The 20,179-nt window shown below is 47.5% G+C and overlaps 1 protein-coding gene across 2 annotated transcripts in view; it reads right to left on the bottom strand.

Moving 5' to 3' along the window:
• AP2B1 (adaptor related protein complex 2 subunit beta 1) overlaps nucleotides 1-20,179 on the bottom strand; it is a 74,519-nt gene that overhangs the window by 9,538 nt on the left and 44,802 nt on the right. The window contains exons 15-20 of one of the 2 annotated variants that reach the window (XM_054085148.1): nucleotides 15,491-15,532; nucleotides 13,490-13,636; nucleotides 12,092-12,237; nucleotides 9,478-9,607; nucleotides 1,029-1,113; nucleotides 231-317 (exon numbers count right to left, since the gene is read on the bottom strand). In XM_054085148.1, the coding sequence (XP_053941123.1) occupies nucleotides 231-317; nucleotides 1,029-1,113; nucleotides 9,478-9,607; nucleotides 12,092-12,237; nucleotides 13,490-13,636; nucleotides 15,491-15,532 (637 nt within the window). The remainder of the gene's footprint in view (nucleotides 1-230; nucleotides 318-1,028; nucleotides 1,114-9,477; nucleotides 9,608-12,091; nucleotides 12,238-13,489; nucleotides 13,637-15,490; nucleotides 15,533-20,179) is intronic. The other variant, XM_054085149.1, reaches the window with a different exon arrangement.

A 20,179-nucleotide genomic window follows, 5' to 3' on the forward strand; every position in this document is an offset into this window, starting at 1 on the left:
GAATGAAAGGAACAAACAGGTAAGCAAACTCTGAGATCTAGGACTTTAGGTGTGCTTTTACGGTGACCCAGATAAAGTTTCTGACTGAGACAAGCCCCTGGATCCAAGGCTGTTCTGCTCTTAAGTGCAATACCCACCTACCATTAGTCATAGACAATGCTATTAATAGGTTGACGTCTAGAGACCACACTTCAAAAGTGCTCTCAGCACAGTAGAATTGAGCTACTCACCGGCGTTCAGGTGACAGTCTTTAATCTGGAACTGAAGCTCGTTTTCATTTGGAATATCTTTCCATGTCGCAAGGAAGACCTGGCGCTCTAGAAACGAGAAAGACGATCAGCACTCCTGGATCCTCACAGGACCAAAGCATTAACTCACCGCAGAATGATAGGAGGTAGAGACCCAAAAGACCTCTTGGTCCTCCCCCGCTGTGGTCAGATCCAGGATTTGCTCCTAGAACAACCTGCATCTCTCCAGAAAAGCAGCACAGCTTTGATGGATTTTGGAGCCCCCAGACTGGTCTTTACTGTATGAGCTGCTTACAAATGAAGGACAAGGAGGGATTTGCCACGAAGAAAGACGACCCACACATTTAAGATTATGTTAGCAAAAGCTGCTTTTCAAGCAACTTCCTAGCTAATTCAAACAACAGTTCAAGGAAGGTGACCAGGAACACATGAATCACAGTGAAAGTGGTATGGGGGCAAATCAAACACCTATCTCAGTGAAATAAGCCCTCCAAAACAACCTCCCAAAAAATGAGTTTCAAAGAAAACAGATCCACCTCCCGCCTTGTCTGTCAGAGAGAATAAGAGCAGAAGACTTGGGTTCTGGTAACTCCTGGTGTTGCAGGACAACAGAGCCAGGCTACTACCCCATTACAGCTCAGTTCAGGCTGCTGAGATGCACTGGCGTGAAGGTCACGGCCAAACCCAAGTGAATCTCAGCCATGGGACAACCGCACCCTGCTGAGCGTTGCTCGCGCGCTCTGGCTGAGGGAGGCTGACCAGACACCTGAAAGCACTCACCCATTTTGCCATCCTCTACGAAAAGCACGTTGAGAGGAATTAGGCAGCTGAAGTAAAAGACATCAATGTTGTTTTTCACAGCCACCTGTTACAGAAGAAACAGGCGTGGTTAAAGTTCCTTCATCAAATGGAAGTCCAAAGGGATCCTAAGATTTTGGGCAGTCTCATCGCCTGCCTGTGCACCCCAGGGTGCTCCCTCTGAGCAGAGGCCAGCTCTGAATATGAGACTACCCGGAGAGAAGCTGCCGAGCTTCTGGGTAATTTCAGACAAGGATGAGTCTCGACCCTCTGTGCTCACTCCATTTTCACTAAAAGCTGTTCAATCTTCTCCTCCGAGCATTTCACCATGCTGCTTCAGAGCCAATTGTACTGATAAGGTCACAGGCAGCATTCTTGCTCTTTTCTGCTCCCACTCAGCCTCTCTCTCCCCCATCACTGCTTCCACCTCCGAGGTATGTTCACATCTCTTGGCTGCACACAGCTACTATCACGTCTATCCTATTGCATATGAGCTTCTCCATCACCTCTTTTGCCATCTCACTCTCGTAATTCCCCAGCTCCAAACCCCTGTGTAGTCTTTTATTTTCACCCCGAGCTCTCAGTCATGTCTGAACACGCAGACTCCTTGATCAGTCGTATCTCAGCTCACATACTTTCCAAAATGCCTGAAGTGGGTCCATCGCCTGCACCTCCCAGGTCTCCTGCCTTTACCTTAGTGAAAGCTACACAGCAAACACATGCCGAGTGTTGACTCCTGGAAGAAGAAAGCCCTGCTACAGAGCAATCAGGGCCGGTAAGAAAAGATCACTGGACAAAAGACTTAATTCTCAGTGTCATTAAACTCCACCAGCCAGAAGGATGCACTGAATTGCTTTGTATCACACACACACTTGCCACACTACTGAATAACCCCTGCGAGCAACTTCATTTTCGGTTCTCCCCAGGCTGAGAGCTGACAGTACAGGAGGAGCACACTGGAGGTCTGAGGACATGCACTGTCATAATATAGCTCCGAAGAAGGTAGCTCTGGGCTTTATTTCTATGCCTCTCACGCCCTCCTCACACCATCTCGCCCAGTGACAGCCCGTCACAGGGGTACAGCTCAGCAGACCCTGCTATTACTTGCAATGAAGGAAACTCAGCCTTTAAGAGAAGTAGAATCCAAGTTGTGTGGGGAGCCCTGAATTTCAGGAGCCATTTGAGCTCCTACTTCCTCTGAGAAATCTGAGAAGGAGCTCTCTAATTTGTCACCCAGCTGAAATACAAAGCAGACCATGCTAAATGCTGAGCCAAGGAAATAAATTTGCTGCTACAAAGACTTATGCCAAGACAAACTCCATTCACGTTAATAATCACATATATTAGTGTTTTGCTGAGAAAATCTATTGTCTCATAGTGGCAGGTTTAGAACGACATCCCTAGATGTCAGTAAAATCAGCTGCAGATAGACAAGGGAGGGGAATAAACCAAAGAACTGAAGCATAAGTCAGCTGATTAGACAAGTGTGCAAACCTGAGGACAAGCGGTAGGAGATCAAGTTCCTGATTGAACTCTTCTAGCAATTCGGAAGGTCCCAGAAGTGCACAGAACAGTAGAAAGGCAGTCGTGAGAACCTGCGGAGTGTCTACTTTCAGCCATCACTAAAGGTAGCAGCTTATACTTAAATCCCACAGTGCAAACCAGCTTAAGAAGAGATTAGTTTAAAGTCCACTAAAACCATGTAAATGATGGTACAGCCTATGAAAAACTGGAAATGCTCCTGTGTAACAGGGAGCTGTCACAGGCTCCGACTGCTGGCATCATCCTTGCCAGTCAGAGTGTCTCGTGTTTGAGACGGAGGCACCAAAGCCAGAGGGGTAAAAGCAGATTGGTGGATGGACTCAAGTGATTCATTTCTGCAAAATGAGATGGAGCAGACAGAGTGAGCAGCCAAAAATGTACCTCTGAGTCTGGGAGGGGAGAGCTGGGGGGGGACAACACTGCAGCCATTCCCAATGCCATGCTTGGATACAACAGGCACGGAGATGAGCTAAAAGAGGGAAAATTTAGGCTAAACGTCTAGGAAAACTTGATAGTGTGAATTATTAAGCAGCACAAAACTCTCCTGAGGAAGACAGAGGCTCCTGTGCTTGCAGTATTTAAAGTCAGCTTTGACAATGCTCTCAATAAGAGGAACTGTAGCGAAACAGGAAAGCATAGCAGGGACTACGCTGCGTGACTTAAGATTATTTCCAACTCTGATTTAATGATTAATTGCCTTCCCTTAGAACAAAAGAGATTACTTAGCTTTTGCAGCCAATTGCTCTTGCCACACAACCACAGTTTCCTACAGGAGAGGCTGGAATGGAATGCCTTCTCTTCACCACAGTTCTAGAGGCGCACTTCGAATTAATATGCTAACCCTGTCCCCGCAGTTATGAGAATGCTATAAAAAGGTATCTGCTGACCTGCTTCTCAACTCCGCAGAAACACACTGAGTAAGCTGCTTTGGCTGTACTCTGGAGAGCTACCCAATGAAGATGCTCTGAAATGCAATTTCTTCCCAGCAAAGGAAAGCTAGGCACATGCCAGCCTTCCTCCCAAACTGCATCACTGGGTCAGTAATGACATCACGTGTCACCTTGCAAGTGTCTGTAACGATGCAGAAACCAGCTGTAACAAATCACTTCTGCAAATAGGAATGGAAAAAGCTATGGTCTTCTTAAACCTACAGCTCTGGGACAAGACTGCTAAGCTTTTCAAGACTAGCCTCCATCGTAACACCATGCACTCTGCCTGAACAGCCAGGCATGCACTGTTACTGCTGCGGTCCCCAAGACCTGGTCTGTGAAAAGGCACCTGCGTGTGCCTGGATGTGGAAATCTGCACCAAGAAGAGCCTAAGAGGCCCTGCCAGTTGATAACAGCTTTCCAAGGTCATGCCTCAACTTCTGCGCTGCCACATCAGGAGCATCCAATGCCAGCTGACAAGCTAGAAAAGCAACCGCAGGCAGAACGCAGATCCACGTCAGCGCCAGTGAGAAGCCGAGCAGCTAACAACAGCCGCTTGCCAAAACAATCCAGTGCTCCTTGGGTGGGAACGTGGACCCCATACAATTGATGACATCTACAGCAATACCAGCAGTTGAGAAGTCTCTCCAGGTTTGATGTGCTTGAAAGAAACCTCCATTTGCATTCAATAAATCTTCCAGTCCAGACTGACTTTTCTTGTGGCTTTACAGCTTTAACCTGCTGGCCTGGATATGAACTATCGAATCTTTAACAAGACCTTCAGCCTCAGACATTTGAAAGTTGAAACAAAAGCGTTTTAAATAAAAATGGCTTTCCATCTGTGCTCTTCCTGAAAGGAGGGAAAATCCCAATATTACTACCTTGTGAATTTAGTCAAGCAGAGCACAAAATTTCTGAGGGATAAAAGTCAAAAGATGCCAGATTTTCATGTGATGCTTCGCTGCTGAAAAGGTCTGAGCCCACTGAAAACTGGCACAGGTTTCCCAATCACTTACGTCTTGTTCACGGTCTGACTAGAGGATGCAGCACCTCTCAAAATAACCCTGGGACATATTTGTTCACCTTGCAGCACTAGCACCCTTCCCATGTCCTTCCTTGCCAGTGCAAACCTCCGACAGCCCCCACACAGTATTTTGGGGAGCAGGTACCGGAGGAGAACAATGCTAAGTTCTGTTCTTCAATAGTGCAAGTTTCTAATGCTTTAAATCCCAGACTTGAACATGAGAATCGACTTTCAAAGGCAAGTCTGAAGGCAACACAGATGCTTTCCATCAGCAGCAAGTACACAACATACCCACTTGGAATCCCATTAGCACCTACATTAAATTAAGGATTTACTTCAAGTTCAGTTTTGCTTTAGAGCCTGGTAACAGCCAAACTGTTAAGGCAAGAGCTCCTCTCCTCTGCAGTCTGTTTTACCTCTGCCAGCACAAGGTCATGGCTCGTTCTGTGACAGCCTGCTGCTCTGGCTGTCAGATGCCCCCAGGGAGTGCTGGCTACTTCACTTCATCTTGTTTGACAGGTAGGGCGCTCTCAGGATCCTACAGGCTCATGATGGCCACTGCCAGCTGGATGCTCTACCTATGGGCACAAGCCCCAAGCGCGGGCAGCAGAGCCGCACACAGACAGTGAGGCTGGGTTTTGCGCCCCTGGCTGCGGCTGTCATCTCTGGGCACGCCGCTGACGTCAGCGGGCAGAGAACAGCAAGTTCCTGGGAAGGCTACGCTCTCGTGTGTGCCTGGCTGCACTTGAAGTTCAAAATGTACATTTTATCAAATGTACTGTACCATGCGCAGACCTGCCCAGCATCGGCAAGGCAACAGCTTTCCGCAGCTGAGCTGGAAACTGGCCACAGATGCCAAGCTGTGATCCGAGTCTGTAATTCAGGGAGCTTTCAGGGGGCTTCTCTTCTTTGCTGGAATAAGACCCTCCCTAGGAGAGGCTGCTAAGAAAATAACCGAGGCAACAAAGCCATGAAAGCACCTTCCACATGTAGCCACCCAAGGGTGTTGTGTGGTGGCTGGTCCAGTAACTTTGATGAAGCTCACACGCAGGCAGACATTGTGCCATTTATCGAGCAGGCTCTGAAGGAAGAACATCTGCTGGCTGGACTTGCTGCTCATGCTGACTCTCTGCCTTGTTTTTACGGAGAGCTGCATGTGCAAAAGCAGTTTCCAAGTACCAAGAGCTCTGTATTTCTGACTTGAGACCCATTAACACTTGCGATGAACGAGAGCTCCAGCGGTTCTGCATTGTGAGTGAGAGACTGAGGAACGGAGGAGAAACGGCAATGAGTTACAGCAGAAATGAGTGAGGAAGGAGAAACGCGATCTTGTGCATTAGCAAGACCGATCTCCTCTCAATGAAGACGCCGCACCTTCGTCTGCCTTCACAGGAATGTTTTGTCAAACTCACTGGAAGAAGGAGAAATGTGCTGCACCTCATATCGCTGACAGCAAGGGAGAGGTCTGCACTTCCATGTGTCACTTTTCAGGAACAAATGCAGCTGGCAGATCCTTTCCTTTCAATTCTTACCACACCATTTTACAGGCATTCTGGAAAACCAAAGCTTCTTTCAGTTGCCTGCTCAGTAGCTGCAAACAGCCGTGGCAGCCACCAGCACAGTAACACTGGGTAACACAACACACTGGGTAACACAACACACTGATCGTCAAATGTGAACATGGATCCCAAGGCAATGGCAATGCTCCAGGAGTCCCCATAGTTTGTTTTTGATTGTATCGCGTCCGGCAAGTGGTTACCATCTTACAGAAGAGATTACTTTATTTGTACCACAAGAGGCCAGACCAAAGAAACAAAACTCTTGCAGTCAGGTGACTTTACTGCACCCATGTGAAGGGTGAGTGGAGCAACTCTCCCATACCTAAAAGGACAAATCGAGTATTCACATTTCACAGCCCTCAGAAGGCCACTTATTAGAAACAGTGGTTCTCTTTAGCCCAGAAAGGCTCTCATCCCAGGCATTTTCTTATTCCAAATTTGACTTGAAGTACTATCTGGGAGGAGTTATTATAATACCCCTCACCAATGCAAATCCTTCAGAACCCATTCTCCTCTTTGAGAGCTTAAGGTCTCTCATCCACCCCATCTCCTCCACCAGGCACAAGCCTGACAGCCTACACATTACCGGGGGAGGGGGGGTCACTGCTTTGGCTGTGAAAAGGCAACCAGAGGACCCAGGTAAGCCTGCACAACTACCCCGCTGGGCTGGCAAACACGCCACGGCTACCAAACAGTGAGGTTCCACACAGCCTCTCACACTCCTTTAGGCAAGAGCTCGCTAGTGCTTGCGAGTGCTATGCCATGCAGGAGCTCCTCTGGGAGGGGGATCACACGACCCACAAGTGCCAAAAGGCTGACGAGACCCTGCAGGAGGGTCTCCAGCAGACGCAAGGTCAGAGCAGCAGTCAAATTATCATCCCTGCTTTCGGATGGGAGGGAGAAGCCCGCTATTCATTATCACCAGACACAAGGTGACAGGGAAACAGAAGACACTTCAGCTGGCAACCATAGTTGTACTTCACCCAGGTAAGCCTCTGAAAATATTTCAGTCTCCCTCATCTTCTTGTGAAAAACGGCTTTTTTGTTAACTTGTCAAATACTCTGGTTTCTTTCCATGATTACAAATGTTAAGATTAAACCAACTATTGGGTGAAAGATTAAAAATGGTAATAAAAATAACCTGAACAAGAACTCGAATTAATCACTTCTGAAATAGTTGCCTAAGGAACACACAACTAGGCTTTGAAGTTTCTAATTAACATGACAAAAAGTTGAAAGCTATCAGTTTGGTTACTTCAGGACTTATTTTTCTTGTTACTAAAACAAAACCCACCAGAACATTAGATGAACATAAGGTCCTCAGGTTCGAACCCGCCCTGCATCTGCTTCAATGTTCCCCAGCTCAGAAAAACCACATTAAGCAAATTCAACTTGATGAGTGTTTTGGTTCTTCAATGAATACAGGAACATTTGTATTCTCTACTCCTATATTATGCTATAAATTGTTCCCTAAGTAGGTCAGCAAAACCATTTCTGAATGTTTCAAGACAGATAATTTCTACATCAACTCACAAAACAAAACCAGAGCCTTGGCTGTCAGGGCAGTGACAGATCCCCATCAAACCCACTGCTGTCAAAAAAGTAAGGGGAGTGCTCTTTTTAACTTGGCATCTGCTATCATGATTCAACTCTTTGCAGAGAAATATACTATTACTCCATATGGCAGCTTCCCCAGTTGTAAAAGGGCAGCCAACTTCTATGGCAATGAGCGAGCTAGCAAATTAGCAGCTAAGTCTGGCACTAATGAATGCTCCGCTGTCTCAATACAAGGTAGATGGAGGTTTCCTCCCATGTTTTCTCTTTGCTTTGTTCTAGCAGAAGATGCTACAAGAAACAAACCGTGTTCCAATTTCTTTATAGGTTTAATAACCCAAATACTTCACTGCCTTCCTGATCAAAGGAAACAGCAACTTGAGAACACCTTGTCGAGACAGTCCCTGGTGCTCCTGAGGCAGATCAGGACCATCACCTCCAAGAGACTTCCAAACTTCCTTCAGAGCAGGATTTGACCACGGCTGACCCAAATTCACTGATCTTTGTGACCTGGATGCAGAGGGAATCCAGGTTTTCCACAAGCTGGAAGGGCCCTCTGCGGAAGACAAGCACATGTAATTCATTCTCTGCCTGCATGTTCCCCCGTCGCATGACTGAGCTCAGAGCTGGAGTGTAGGACTGCTCGTTTGAGTGCCAGAGAAGCTATTTCGAGCTGTTTGCCCAAAGACTCATCAATAAGTCATAAGTCCCAGAATGGAAGTCAAAAGAAGGGAAAAAACAGTTGCTTAGGCAGAATAAATAGTAACTTCCATCGCATTCTCTTTATCTAAAAAGAGAATAAGCTGCTTCAAAATATTACCCTTTATGGGCTGCTACACTACAGGAACCCAACCATGTTCCACCTCCTGGAGTCCTGAGGTGAGCGATGTACCACAGTGCCAGTTAACTGCATTTTTGGGATGCTGGGAAGATGATCCTGGAGGATCTAGCTACACAGAGCAGAGGCAGGAGTCACTCTGAGCTCTGCTCCACTCCACAGAGTGGCTGCAAAGGGCAGCAAAAGGGAAGAGCCTCCCTCCAGGGAGGACTGCCTGGTGAGCACTGCAAGACCAGCGCCCCTGTGGCGCACCAGGGCTGGCAGAGAGCCTCTGGTCCCAGTCAGGGGCGAACTTCTGCATGAATCTGTCGTGCCTTTATCAGACTGGCAGCCCAACTGGATAAAAAGCCCCTTGTAGAGAACGCTGTCCCCTCAATGCACCAACAGCCTCATTAATGAAACATCAGCCGCTCACGTCACTTCTCTGCCTCTCCTGGACACATCTTGTCTGCCTTGGAATAAGCTGTCTGGGGCAGGGATGTGCCAAAGCCTCGTAAAACATCCTGGAAGTTAAGAGCACTAGAGAAATATTAATCACTCAGTGGTTGCCACCTTTCCTGCAATTCCTTCAATTGCCTCAATTCCTGTGACAGCTCTTGCTGCCGGCTCCACCACAGGCACGCACCCTCCCTGTTCAGAGCAGCTCTGGTTCGTAAGCCCAACCAAACCTTGCACCCAGCTGACAGAACAGCATTACTGGAGCAAAGACTTTAATCTACACAGATGGAAGCAGTGGCTTTGAAATGTCTGAAAAGGCTAACTCACGAAATTCAAGAAGTGTCTGCTTCAGTCCTCTCGGAAGAGACTGGAAAAAGGAATAGAAAGAAGTTTTGGCCAGATGCCTGGCCCACATCCATGAGCTCTGTCTGCTTACTCTATAAACACAGTATTTTATTACTCGAGTCTTACCACACTGTGTCGAGCTGAACAAACTGGGCTGAGTGCCTGCCGACCAACCTTCTGCCCAGAACAAGACAATCCTTACCTGGAGGTTGTTCAGAGGCTCCATTTTCATGACTGGTCCCAGAGTGTTGAGGGGAAGGGAGACATCAATGCTTTGGTTTGGCATCAGAGGTGTGTGAATGGCCAGTGAAGTGCTCGGGATGACCCCGAAGCTGGGCAAGAGAAAAACACAGGTGATGAGCACAACACTGCATCACTCAACACCTATTTCCATTCTGCCAAGCATGAGCTGGCTCATCTGCCCAATTCCTCCTGAGCTGGCGCTGCTATTGCTCCAGGGGATGAACACTGCTCAAAACGTGCACCACAATAGACACTCGGAGTAGGACCAAGCACAGGAGCTCCACTAGGTTGGTCTCACTGACAACAGGATCCATCCTGTCCAGGGGACCAGCACCTGGGAACTCCTCCACTACCTGCAGGGTGCTATGTGCTGAGCGGCAGCAAGAAGCAGCAACTGAACTCAGGCTCAGGTCTCCTGGCACTCTCTTACAGAGCTGCAGAGCACTGCAAGTAGAGCCTACCACACACAGCATGGCTGTTCTGTCACTGAGAGCCACAGAACAAGGAAACAGAGCCAACGCAGAACAAACAGGTAGCCAAGGAGGATTACGTGGTTTGCAACGGAGGACTGTAGAACAAATGAATCAACCCCACCAGCTGTCTGGTCTCGAATGACAGTGCCTGGCTCTGCTTGGTTTGAGACTCCTCCAGATGGGGATGTTATCAGCAAAGCCAGCGTTTACTTGCCCCTTCAGTCCAAGAGGCTTTTCATTCCACAGGCACCTCTCCTTAGTGTGGAGAAGAGGAAAAGCGGCTAACATTTAACATAACACCTCTGGGCCGTGTACTGGCTTCTTTTTGAAAGCAGTGGAAGTGTAGATGCATAAGACAGCTTTGGTGTCCACTCGTGACTGCATTTCCCTTGAAGCAGAGTTCACATTAGCTCAAAGGTGACAGAACATTTACAGCAACAAAGATGAATAGGTGTGTGTTTTTTTCCATGCACTAAAAAGTGGATACTGTTAGTAACTGTCTCACATGTACCACGTACATCACTCTCAAAGCAGCAGATGCCCCATTCTTCCTTCTCCTTAGTTTTCAGCTCTTGGTAGCTGAAATAAGAATATCCTCAGCAAGGGCCTACCATGTGATTCACCTTCTGCAGCCATTTCACCTTGGGGAACACCAGCCTGAGTGTTTTCCCTCAGAGGGGAAAGAAAATTGCACTGCGCTACGGAGCGGCTGTGGTCTTACACCAGAGCTCCATCTTGCTTTTGGTTTTTTTAACACTTTATCCCAAGACCGCAGTGAGTGCAATCGGTAGCAGCAGGAGAGGAGGGAAAGCAATAGAAACTTCCCAATCACAAACCTTAAATGTAAACCCAAAGATCTAGCCCACTGCAGCTCTTTCCAATGCACCCGTCACAGCGGAAAGCAGTGACAGGAGAATGGCATTTGGAGGAGAGTAAACAGTAGTAACCATACTTGGAGCATGTGCCGATACGCTGCAAAAGGAGAAACTGATGGTTTACGGTACAGGATTTAAACTTCTTACATCCTTGAGAAGTACCATGTAGGTGCGGCCAGAACACAGCCTGATGTATCGGGAAAAATCACAAGCAAACCAGCTTTTTTTCAGGCCAATTTGCGTCACACATTTGCATATAGCAGCTTAGTAAAACTCTTCAGAAAATATAGGAATCCAGGGAGAACATTTACTAAGACTTACTTAGCATAATGTCTTTTGTAAGTAAATATTATTCATCCCAAGAAATCTCAAATTTGCAATGCTAACAGTGATATTAAAGAGATGGTTTCAGTGGGTCTTTAGTACAGAGAACCCTTTTCCAGTGAAGTGATATTAGGAACTACAGGGAATGTTTCAGTCGCAAGATATTCTTCACAGCCTTGATAAGAACTAGCCTGGTCCTTGCTCAGGATAACGTACAGCAAAGCACAAGACAAGCTCTCCGACTGGGAAGGGCGTTTGCAGGAAGGCACCGTGGCTGTACTGCCATGTCATTCTTTTGGCTGAGATGGGTTTCCGAGAACAATCTGTATGCTCCAAACATTCAAGTGGCTGCTCCTTCTGACAAAATTGTTCTGCTGCCAATTACAGGGAAAGCGTGTGCCACGGGCTCTCACCGTGCAACTTCTTCATTGACAAACGGCTTTATTAACGAGCCCCACACTTCCAGACAGGCTGAAGGACAGCACAGCAATTAAGCCAGGAGGTAGAGCTATTACAGGCTGATACTTGTACAGCTCAGATGTTTGCTTGTTTACACACTCACTTGTCCCCAGGGCACTTACTGGCTATAAAATCACTAACCTGCCTAAAAACTCAGGAGGCTGCTTTAAAACTGCAGAGATTAAATGGGACAGATGCCGTTTCAGAGCTAGGAGAATGATGGGACCGTCTGTCGCCTGTTTCCTCACAGATTCATCAGTCTGTACTTTCAGGCCTTTCACACAACTGTGGTGTGATGGAGAGTTCAGGCTGTATCACCCAGCTGTTTCCATGACTGCATCGCACACCTACATACAAGTTCTCCCTAGATCTCGCAATGCAGACAGAGAATCCTTTCATAGGAGCGTGAAAACGTTCTAACACAGCAAAGTGAGTTGATTACCTGTTCTTATTGAACTGAATGGCAAAGTCGGTCATGTGCTGCAGAGCCTTATTGGTAAAGTTCATCTCCATGTAGATGTGTCCCTGCCTGTGACTGAATGTGCCCGAAATCTCCAATCCTTTAGCCTTCACTGCAGGCAACCAAACCTGGAACACAAGTGATGACATTCAGCGCGAGCAGTCTGTCCTGAAGATAATGAAACAAGCACAGTTTTCCAAACAACAGAAAAGCCCCGAGTTCAGAAATCCAGCTACATTAGCACAATAAGTCCACAAATGCTAGAGAAATTACAGGGAAGATACAACATGGGGTGTTGAAAGGATCAAGTTCACCAATAAGAAATAAGTTTGCTGCCCCTAATCTGTATTTGTTCAAGCACGAACTTAAGAATTCAAATATACTACAGCATTAGTGTGCACAAGGAACAGTGAAAGGTTGTGTCCACCACACTAATGCAAAACTTATGAAGTCTACTGATGGCCAGGCTTCTCCAGGGACCTGTAGGTCAATACTAAGGTTTGAACCAAATCAAACCATAGGGTTGTTCAGGTTCTGGATTCCCAAATCCTCTTCCTGGAAAAAAAACAGATAAATTGGAGTGGTGCAGACTGAAGGATCAATTAGTTCAAAATGGCCATGTTCTTTTGAAATTCATCTTGTGTCTGCAGTTAACGCTTGCAAGCAGCTAAGGACCGAAGATGTTGAGCATGCTCTGCAGTGCCTTGAGAACCTAGATTTTATAGGACGACTAAAGTTTATTCATCAATTGACTATCCAATAAGACTACTAGTTTTTGTTTATTCCCTTTCAAGCATAAAAGGCTGACCCTGAGCTCCCTGTGGCTACTCCACAGCCTTTCTCAGAACCATGTTCTGTACCTTGCGAACCCTCCAGACTAAGCACGCCTCAGTCAGCACATCTGCGGTCTCTGCCACTAACAGAGCATTTATCCGCATTACACTGCGGCATGCTCATCTCAATCACATCATTTTATGTTCACTGTCACGTTGAATTCCTCCAAATAAACGAACCTTCTATGAAAGTCGTAGCAAATTGTATCCTGCCCTCAGTTTCCTTGCTAAGAAGTCAGTCTCCAGGAAAGCTTCTCCAACAAAACTGAAATTCTCACATCTTATATAAGCCTTTCTTTACAGAAATATTGTTACAGGCAAAATGAGGAAACTGCTTAAAAAAACAGAAGTCTGTAACTAACAACACTGTCTCCAACACAGCTACTCTAACTGGGAAAAGCCTACAGCATCCCTAGCAAGACTGAGTTGAATTAAGGTGTCCTGATAGCACCAGAGACTAACAGTTAAGGGGACAGGTGAGCAACCTCAGACTTCTTGCAGCCTAAGGTAAGGCAACATACTGAGGACATTCTTTTTCCTTACGTACAGACTTCGGAGCCACATATCCTCCAGGAGCCATGCCTATACCAGATGAAAGCTCGAAAAGATCATTGAGTCCACTGCTCACCACCGCCGGGGTGGGTGAAGGGGCAAAGGTGGCTGGCACGGAGGATGGAATGTAGGTCTGCCCCACCTGGAGGAGTTAGAAAAAACAGGCAATGATTAATATCACACATGAAGAACACTACTTATTAAATAAAATATGAACTCAGGCAATATCCTAAATATTTTAAAGCTGTTTCCAGCTTCTCCATTGAATTATCAATAGTGCTAAATAATGCATTTGAATTCCAAAGCTGTTGGCAACTAATCCCTATGCTTGGCTATCACCTCAACCATGCAATAGCTTTCACAACAATTTTTACTGCTCCAGTTATCTATTCCCACTGTAGAGGAATCTCTTCTCCATCTCTCCTTCACCTAAAGACAATATGCTTTGTGGATCTACCCTACGTAAACCCAGGGAACAGAAAAAAATGCTTCCAATTGCCGCAGCTACGACACCCTTCAGGAATCTGCAAGATTCTGCATATCCAGAGATAACGAGGGAGTCATGACCGTATCGTGTACTCCCACCCAAAGCCAGAGCTCTGCGTTTGCAGCACCGTGGCCCAGGACGTTCATCACATGAAGCAAAACTAGTTGTCTACACCTGCCAGAGGACAACCTTTCTGCCAGAGGGGCGATCCTCCCCTCTCAGGACTCAAATAAGGGCACCAAACCTGGAATATTAACCTTTACATGCCCAGCTTCAGGAGGGAAAGTCACACTCAGATTAGACTCCTAAATTCTCAGGAAGAATTACATGCTTGAGAACAGGCTTCACCAGTCAGCAGCCCAGAAACAGGCAGAACTACAGCAGGCAGGAGGAAACAGAGACGACAGGTGCAGGTCTGAAGTCTCACTGCTGCTCTGTGCTCAAGCATCCACGTGAGATGGGGTGTTTCAGTCAGCCCCACAGACAGGGAGGACTGGTGGAATTTAGGTAACTGCTTAGTGGGTTTCTTTTGTCCCCGGAAAGCAGAGAGCAGGCTTGGTAGGGATGGTCTCTACAGAGTACCTGCCTCCCTCATATCCCCCTGCCTGGGGGATACAGGCACGTTGTACCACCGGCCCTCCTCTGCCGTCATGCTGAAGTTAGAAAGGAATGCAAGACTGACATGGAAAGGAGGAGAGAGAATGACTGCAGCCATAACAAGGGTCTCTGAAAAGCCCCCACTCCAGAACTGAGTATGCTCTCCTCACTAAATCACTGGTTACACAGTCCTGGGAAGAGGGACTGGAGCTTTCTCCAGAGACTGCTTTTGGCTGTGGGTTGGAGGCATGCTCCCTCCTGCCCACCGCATCTCCAAGTCATCTTGCATCCTTTTCCCAAAGAAGCTGATATGCATTTGAAGCCAGGGGTGCTTTGGAAGCAGCCTGAAAATCTCCCATGTCCTGGCAAGCACTCTAGGCACTAGGACACTCAAAAAAGCACAGGCGCAGAGAAGGAGGCCGGTGGCAGGCAGAGTTCAGCATTAACCATATGCAATAGGAAAGCTCAGAGTACCTGATCCTGATGTCCAGGAAAAGACTTTTGTGTTTGGGAAAAGAAAAGCACTGCGTTCAAACAAGCCCGTGGTGACACTGGGTTAGGTTTGCAAACAGAACAGGCTTTGTGAGGAGAAGAAGCAAGCATCCTTGGCCTTTCAGCTGCCAAAGCAGTTGCACAAGGACGGGGTACTGTCAGTGTTAACACTGGTGCTCAAATTAACAGCTCTAAGAAGGAGGAGCTAAGAAGATGGAGTCAACTGCTTTGACCCTGGCTGCTCTTTGGAAAGCCCAGGTGACAGTTGGACTCAAAGCAACATAAGTTGGGACTCGTGCATTTCAGCTGCATTTGTCTATTTTCGAACATCTCCCAGCACGTAATGGGTGAGGTTATATTCAAAACCCTGAGCTCTGAGCAGCTTTTTAAATTGGGGAAAAAAAACGGAATGGCACTTACTGCCGGGCTTCCTCCAATGCCCCCGCCAAGGTCACTGCCAAGCTGAAAGAGAGAAGGAGAGAGAGGAGAGAAAGACCGAGTTCATTTAAGCCAAGTGTCAGATGGCTGGAGTGGAGCTCAGTTGACCGCACTGCTGCGAGCGTGTCTCACTCGCTTGCCGCATACAGGACAGACAGAAACACGATGATGGGAAAGCACAAGGAACAGAGGGGCTTTTTGGCTGCTGTGTGAGCAGAGCTATTTGCAGGACTATCCCCTACACCTACTGTGGACAGGAGTGCTTTGCAGGTTAATAGGAACAAAATCTCATCCCCTCTGGCACTTGTCATCTGCACCGAAAACTCTGCACAATTCACATTTCATGCATCAGTACTTTCCCTTCAACCCACCACACCGGCTGCCAGCAGCCCTGAGCAGCTCCACAAACCCAGGGGGGTAACTGTGAAATGGAGTAAAAATAAAACCAACAGGAAGCTCACTTCCTGAAAGCTTTCATTTTCTAGAGAAACACTACAAATGACAGGAAAACACAATGCGTCTTGGCTATGTTCCTCTGACATGCGGCTCTTCTCAACAACAAGGAAGAAAGAGAACGGGATGCATGCCGGCTATCACAACAGCTCAGACAGGTGGGTTTTGCCTTCCCTTTTTAAGATGCTCCCCTCCCACTCAAATAGCAAAGAGACCCAACGCTGTGCTAGGTTACTTCAGTGTCGATCTCTGCCAAGCCAAACAGCCACAGTTTGAAGCAAATGACATGGCCACTACGTGCTACACACACAACCCTCCATGAACACCAAATCGCCTCTGGAGTCCTTCTGCCACACCAGCCTACAGTCCACCCACAGCTGTCCTACCCCAGCCTGCCTTTACAGAGCATCCAGACCACCTGCTCAGTGACAAATCCCATTTTTTAAACATCCGCACCATTCTACACGCTCGAGAGAATTCAGTGATCAGGACAGACCTCAAAGCTGTTTGCGAGTACCTCGTCACTCCGGTGAACATCCATAAAACACCCAGCAGATGACGGGTAGCCAGGAGGAAACAAGCCCAGATTCGCAGCAGTTATTTGCTGCAGAGGTATCTCCAGGCTTACCTGTGCCCTAGGCTTTTGTTCAGAAGACCATGGTTGGTTTTTGCCTCATGCAGGGTTTTTTTGGTCACATTCAGACAAGGATCATGCCCTGATAAGGTGCGTAGAGGACGAAGCAAGTTCAGGGGCAAGGTGGGAGCCAGTCCCATGGGGAAAAGGCTGGACTGGCAGACCACAACAACACAGCTTGCCTTGTAGATGGCTTTGCTCTTCCATTTGCTTAGGGTTTGGGGAGCTTGTTTGCTTTAAAAAAAACATTTGGCAAACCCGGTCGACAAAGATTCTGGGTATGTTTTTCAAATATACGCCAATGTCTTAAGATATTGAAAAAAATCACACCACACAGCTGAAGCAGAAGCTGCCAGGAGCGCCGGCGCTTAGTGCCAAAAAGGCTCCAACCTTTTCCCTCCCCACAGAACACTTGAAAACACAACTTTGCTCTGGTCCCCGCTAGCCTGGTCCCTGGCAGACCTTATGGCAAGTGTATTTTATACTGGTCAAGAGATACCATAAAGCTTTATACTTCTCTCATTCAGAGCACAGATAAAAAAGATAAAACACCTTGAGAACAGCAGCAAAGTTGCAAGACAGTGCCTTACTAGATTACTAGCCTCCAAAAAACCTGCAAAACCAGACAAACCCTTGTGTTATCCTGGATCCCCCTTCCATCCTCCGGTCCCCACAGGAGCTCCCTGATTCAACACTGGCTATCTTAAGGAGCTGTTGGAGAAGTACAAATCGCGCACCTTTTGCCCCTATTTAAGCATTAAGAGCTTTTTTCCTGTGTGAGACTCAGCTTATCCCTACTGGAGGTCACGGCAAAAATCTATAGGACATCCTCCACCTTCTGCAGCAGCCACCTCTTCACACACAGCTTCCCACGGCAGTCTGTTTTTTCCTAACTTACTTAAGAGATAATAGATAAAAGTGAGCGATTCCAAAGATCAGTCACAGACCAAAAGGAAGCCAGCCAGAGGATGCAAATCCAATTAATATTGAGTTTATAAAATAAGGCTTATTACAGTGTCTCCCCCTACCAAAACCGTCTGGCAAAGCAGAGCTCTGCTCTACAAACCGCTCTTTCAGCCAAGCCACGTTTGAGATTAACATATCCGATCGTTTACATCTTGTTACTGGCTCACTGAGGAGTAATAAATGCAACTATTACACCTCATCCCTACTCACAGCCTTGCACACAGATGAACTTCACACTTCATACTGACAGGCAGCGAAGTCCAGAGGAAAAGAACAAATGTAAGGAATCCAGTTTGTTTCCATATTATTGTATGCACAGAGGATTTCTGCTGCTGTTGTCTGAACCAGAAGAGAGACTGGTTCATCAAGCAGCAAGCATTTTACAAAGGGTATTATGGAAATGACTGAATAATTCCGCATAATCAAGCCAGATGTTAACTATTCTACTACACTCAACAGAAGAGGCTGCCGGCTAGGAATCCAGCCTCAAAGGAACCCACACCGTGGTACCTGTGCGCACACATGGTGAAGGAGGGAGGAAGGACATATCGAGGGTTCTCTAGTTATCCACAAGTCTTCTGCTTTCCCTCACTGTCAGGCCTCAGGGAAAAGCAGAATTGGGATTTGTCTCGACTCAAGACTCCAGCTCTCACTCCCTACAAGGCAGAGGAAAAACTTCACTCGACTCAGAATTTACCACGAGCCTCCTGACATTTCCGGATGGCACCCAACATCTCTGCTTTGTGGGAGACAAGATCTCCCTCCAAGGTCAGGCAGCTCTGCGCAGCTCTTCCTAAAGTCTCGCAAGGAGGGGTCTGCACTGCCGCTCTCTGGGCTCCTGCGCTTGGGCAACAAAGCCACCCAAAGCAAGCACCAGGGTGCTACAAAGCCACCAAGCAGCTTATCCAGGTCCTCGCAGGCAGGGCCAGCTCTACTGATATAGCACAAAGTGACTTCAACAAAAATTAAAGGGGGCAGCCAATCAAGAACAAGCTGTTCCAGTCAGACCTGGGGTGTAGTCAATGTTGCAGCAGCACAGAAGGCCCTTTCTCCATTTTCCTGCCTGTCACCCACCCACAGCACCAACACATTCTCTCTTTGAAAACTACAGGACCACTTTACACAATCCTCCTGCGAGATGCCCAAGACTTAACTTTATTCCAAACTCAAACGATGGAAGAAACTGTAACAGTGCCGTGTGTGAGTAAGAGAGGAGGAAGAGCAAGGGAACAGGAACCAATTACCCACAGCGTGTCTTCTCCCATCTGGAGTGACAGGCAGAGTACAGAAGGAAAGACGCAGATATTATTTAGGCATGAAGTGCTGCTGAACTAGTTCTCCAGGGCTGCAGCTCTCATTAACAGTTTCCATTCATCCCATGGGTGGGAAGACACTCGTAACCCTGCCTTCATGGGAGCAGGCAATAGCCCTGCCAAGGAAAGGACCAGGTTCACGCAGCTGCTGGCCCTGCCCAGGCCAAAACGCTCGCTGTGAGGTGGGGTGGAGGAGGGCTGCCACTCGGTCTCGGGATAGTTAAAGGGAACTGTTGGCTGGGAACTTGCAGCACCACAAAGCCCTAATCCTGAGCCCAAAGCCGGCAGGTTTGCTTCTTGCTGAAGAGCCCAAAGCCTCAGAGCTGACAGCTTCAGGAGATGAGCAGGGGACGGACAGGGAACTTTGGCCACAAAACACATCTTCAATTCCTGATCTTCAAACAGGAATTTCATTCCCTCCAAACCCATCCTGCCACAACAGCACTGATGCAGCCATATGGGTTTAAAGAAGAGGCTGAGCCTGACCCTACATCAACAAAACAGTACTAGTACCTCTTCCCAAACAGCATCAGCATCTTTACTTTGCATTAGTTGGCTCGGATGGCGTTGCGGCTGCTCTGCAGTTGAAGAGCATTTGCCCTGTAATTTGAGCTCCGCACGCAGTTATGCTGACTTATGAAGTGCAGCAGTGCTGGAGTTACAGCATTAGGAGGGTTTATTTGCATCTTAACAGGAGCTTGTAATGAAGAGACTCTGCTGAAGTATTCATGTGATCCAGAGGGGTTACAATCACTTCTGCAACATGACGTGAGGCATTTGGAGCTCCAAAAAATAACAGGGAAGGTGGAGCCACGATAGAAGCTGCAACAACCATTGCTCAGCAGTTGCTTTGCCTCCATCCATAGCGCAGCTCAGGCTTTCGGAGCAGCTCTGCATTTCATGGAGCCATAATTCATGTGTTAACAGGGGCAAATTGCTGCCTCCTCCCTCCCTTGCACCCTAAACCAAGAGTTAAGCACCACAGCTCAAGGAGCTAGATAAGAGATGCACTCAGTAACACCAGCAAGGAACACAAGGCATTTACCGAACAAGAATCCTGTGATGGGGCTGACTGAAATGCTGAGAGCACAGTTGCCAACAAGCCACTTGATCTGGGCTAATCGCATTAGAGACTTCTGAACTGCAGGACAGAACATGCATGGTCTGCACCTCCTGATGGCTGGGGTATCTCATGGCAGGCTCCGCTGTGGCTCAGAGGGGCACTTTTAGCACCTTGCTTGCTGCCTTTTTTATGCATCTGTTTTCGTGGTGCTAAGCCAGGCTTCAGATCAGAGAGGGCACTCC

The sequence above is a fragment of the Cuculus canorus genome, chromosome 20, assembly GCF_017976375.1.
Source record: "Cuculus canorus isolate bCucCan1 chromosome 20, bCucCan1.pri, whole genome shotgun sequence".
Classification (NCBI taxonomy): Eukaryota; Metazoa; Chordata; class Aves; order Cuculiformes; family Cuculidae; genus Cuculus; species Cuculus canorus.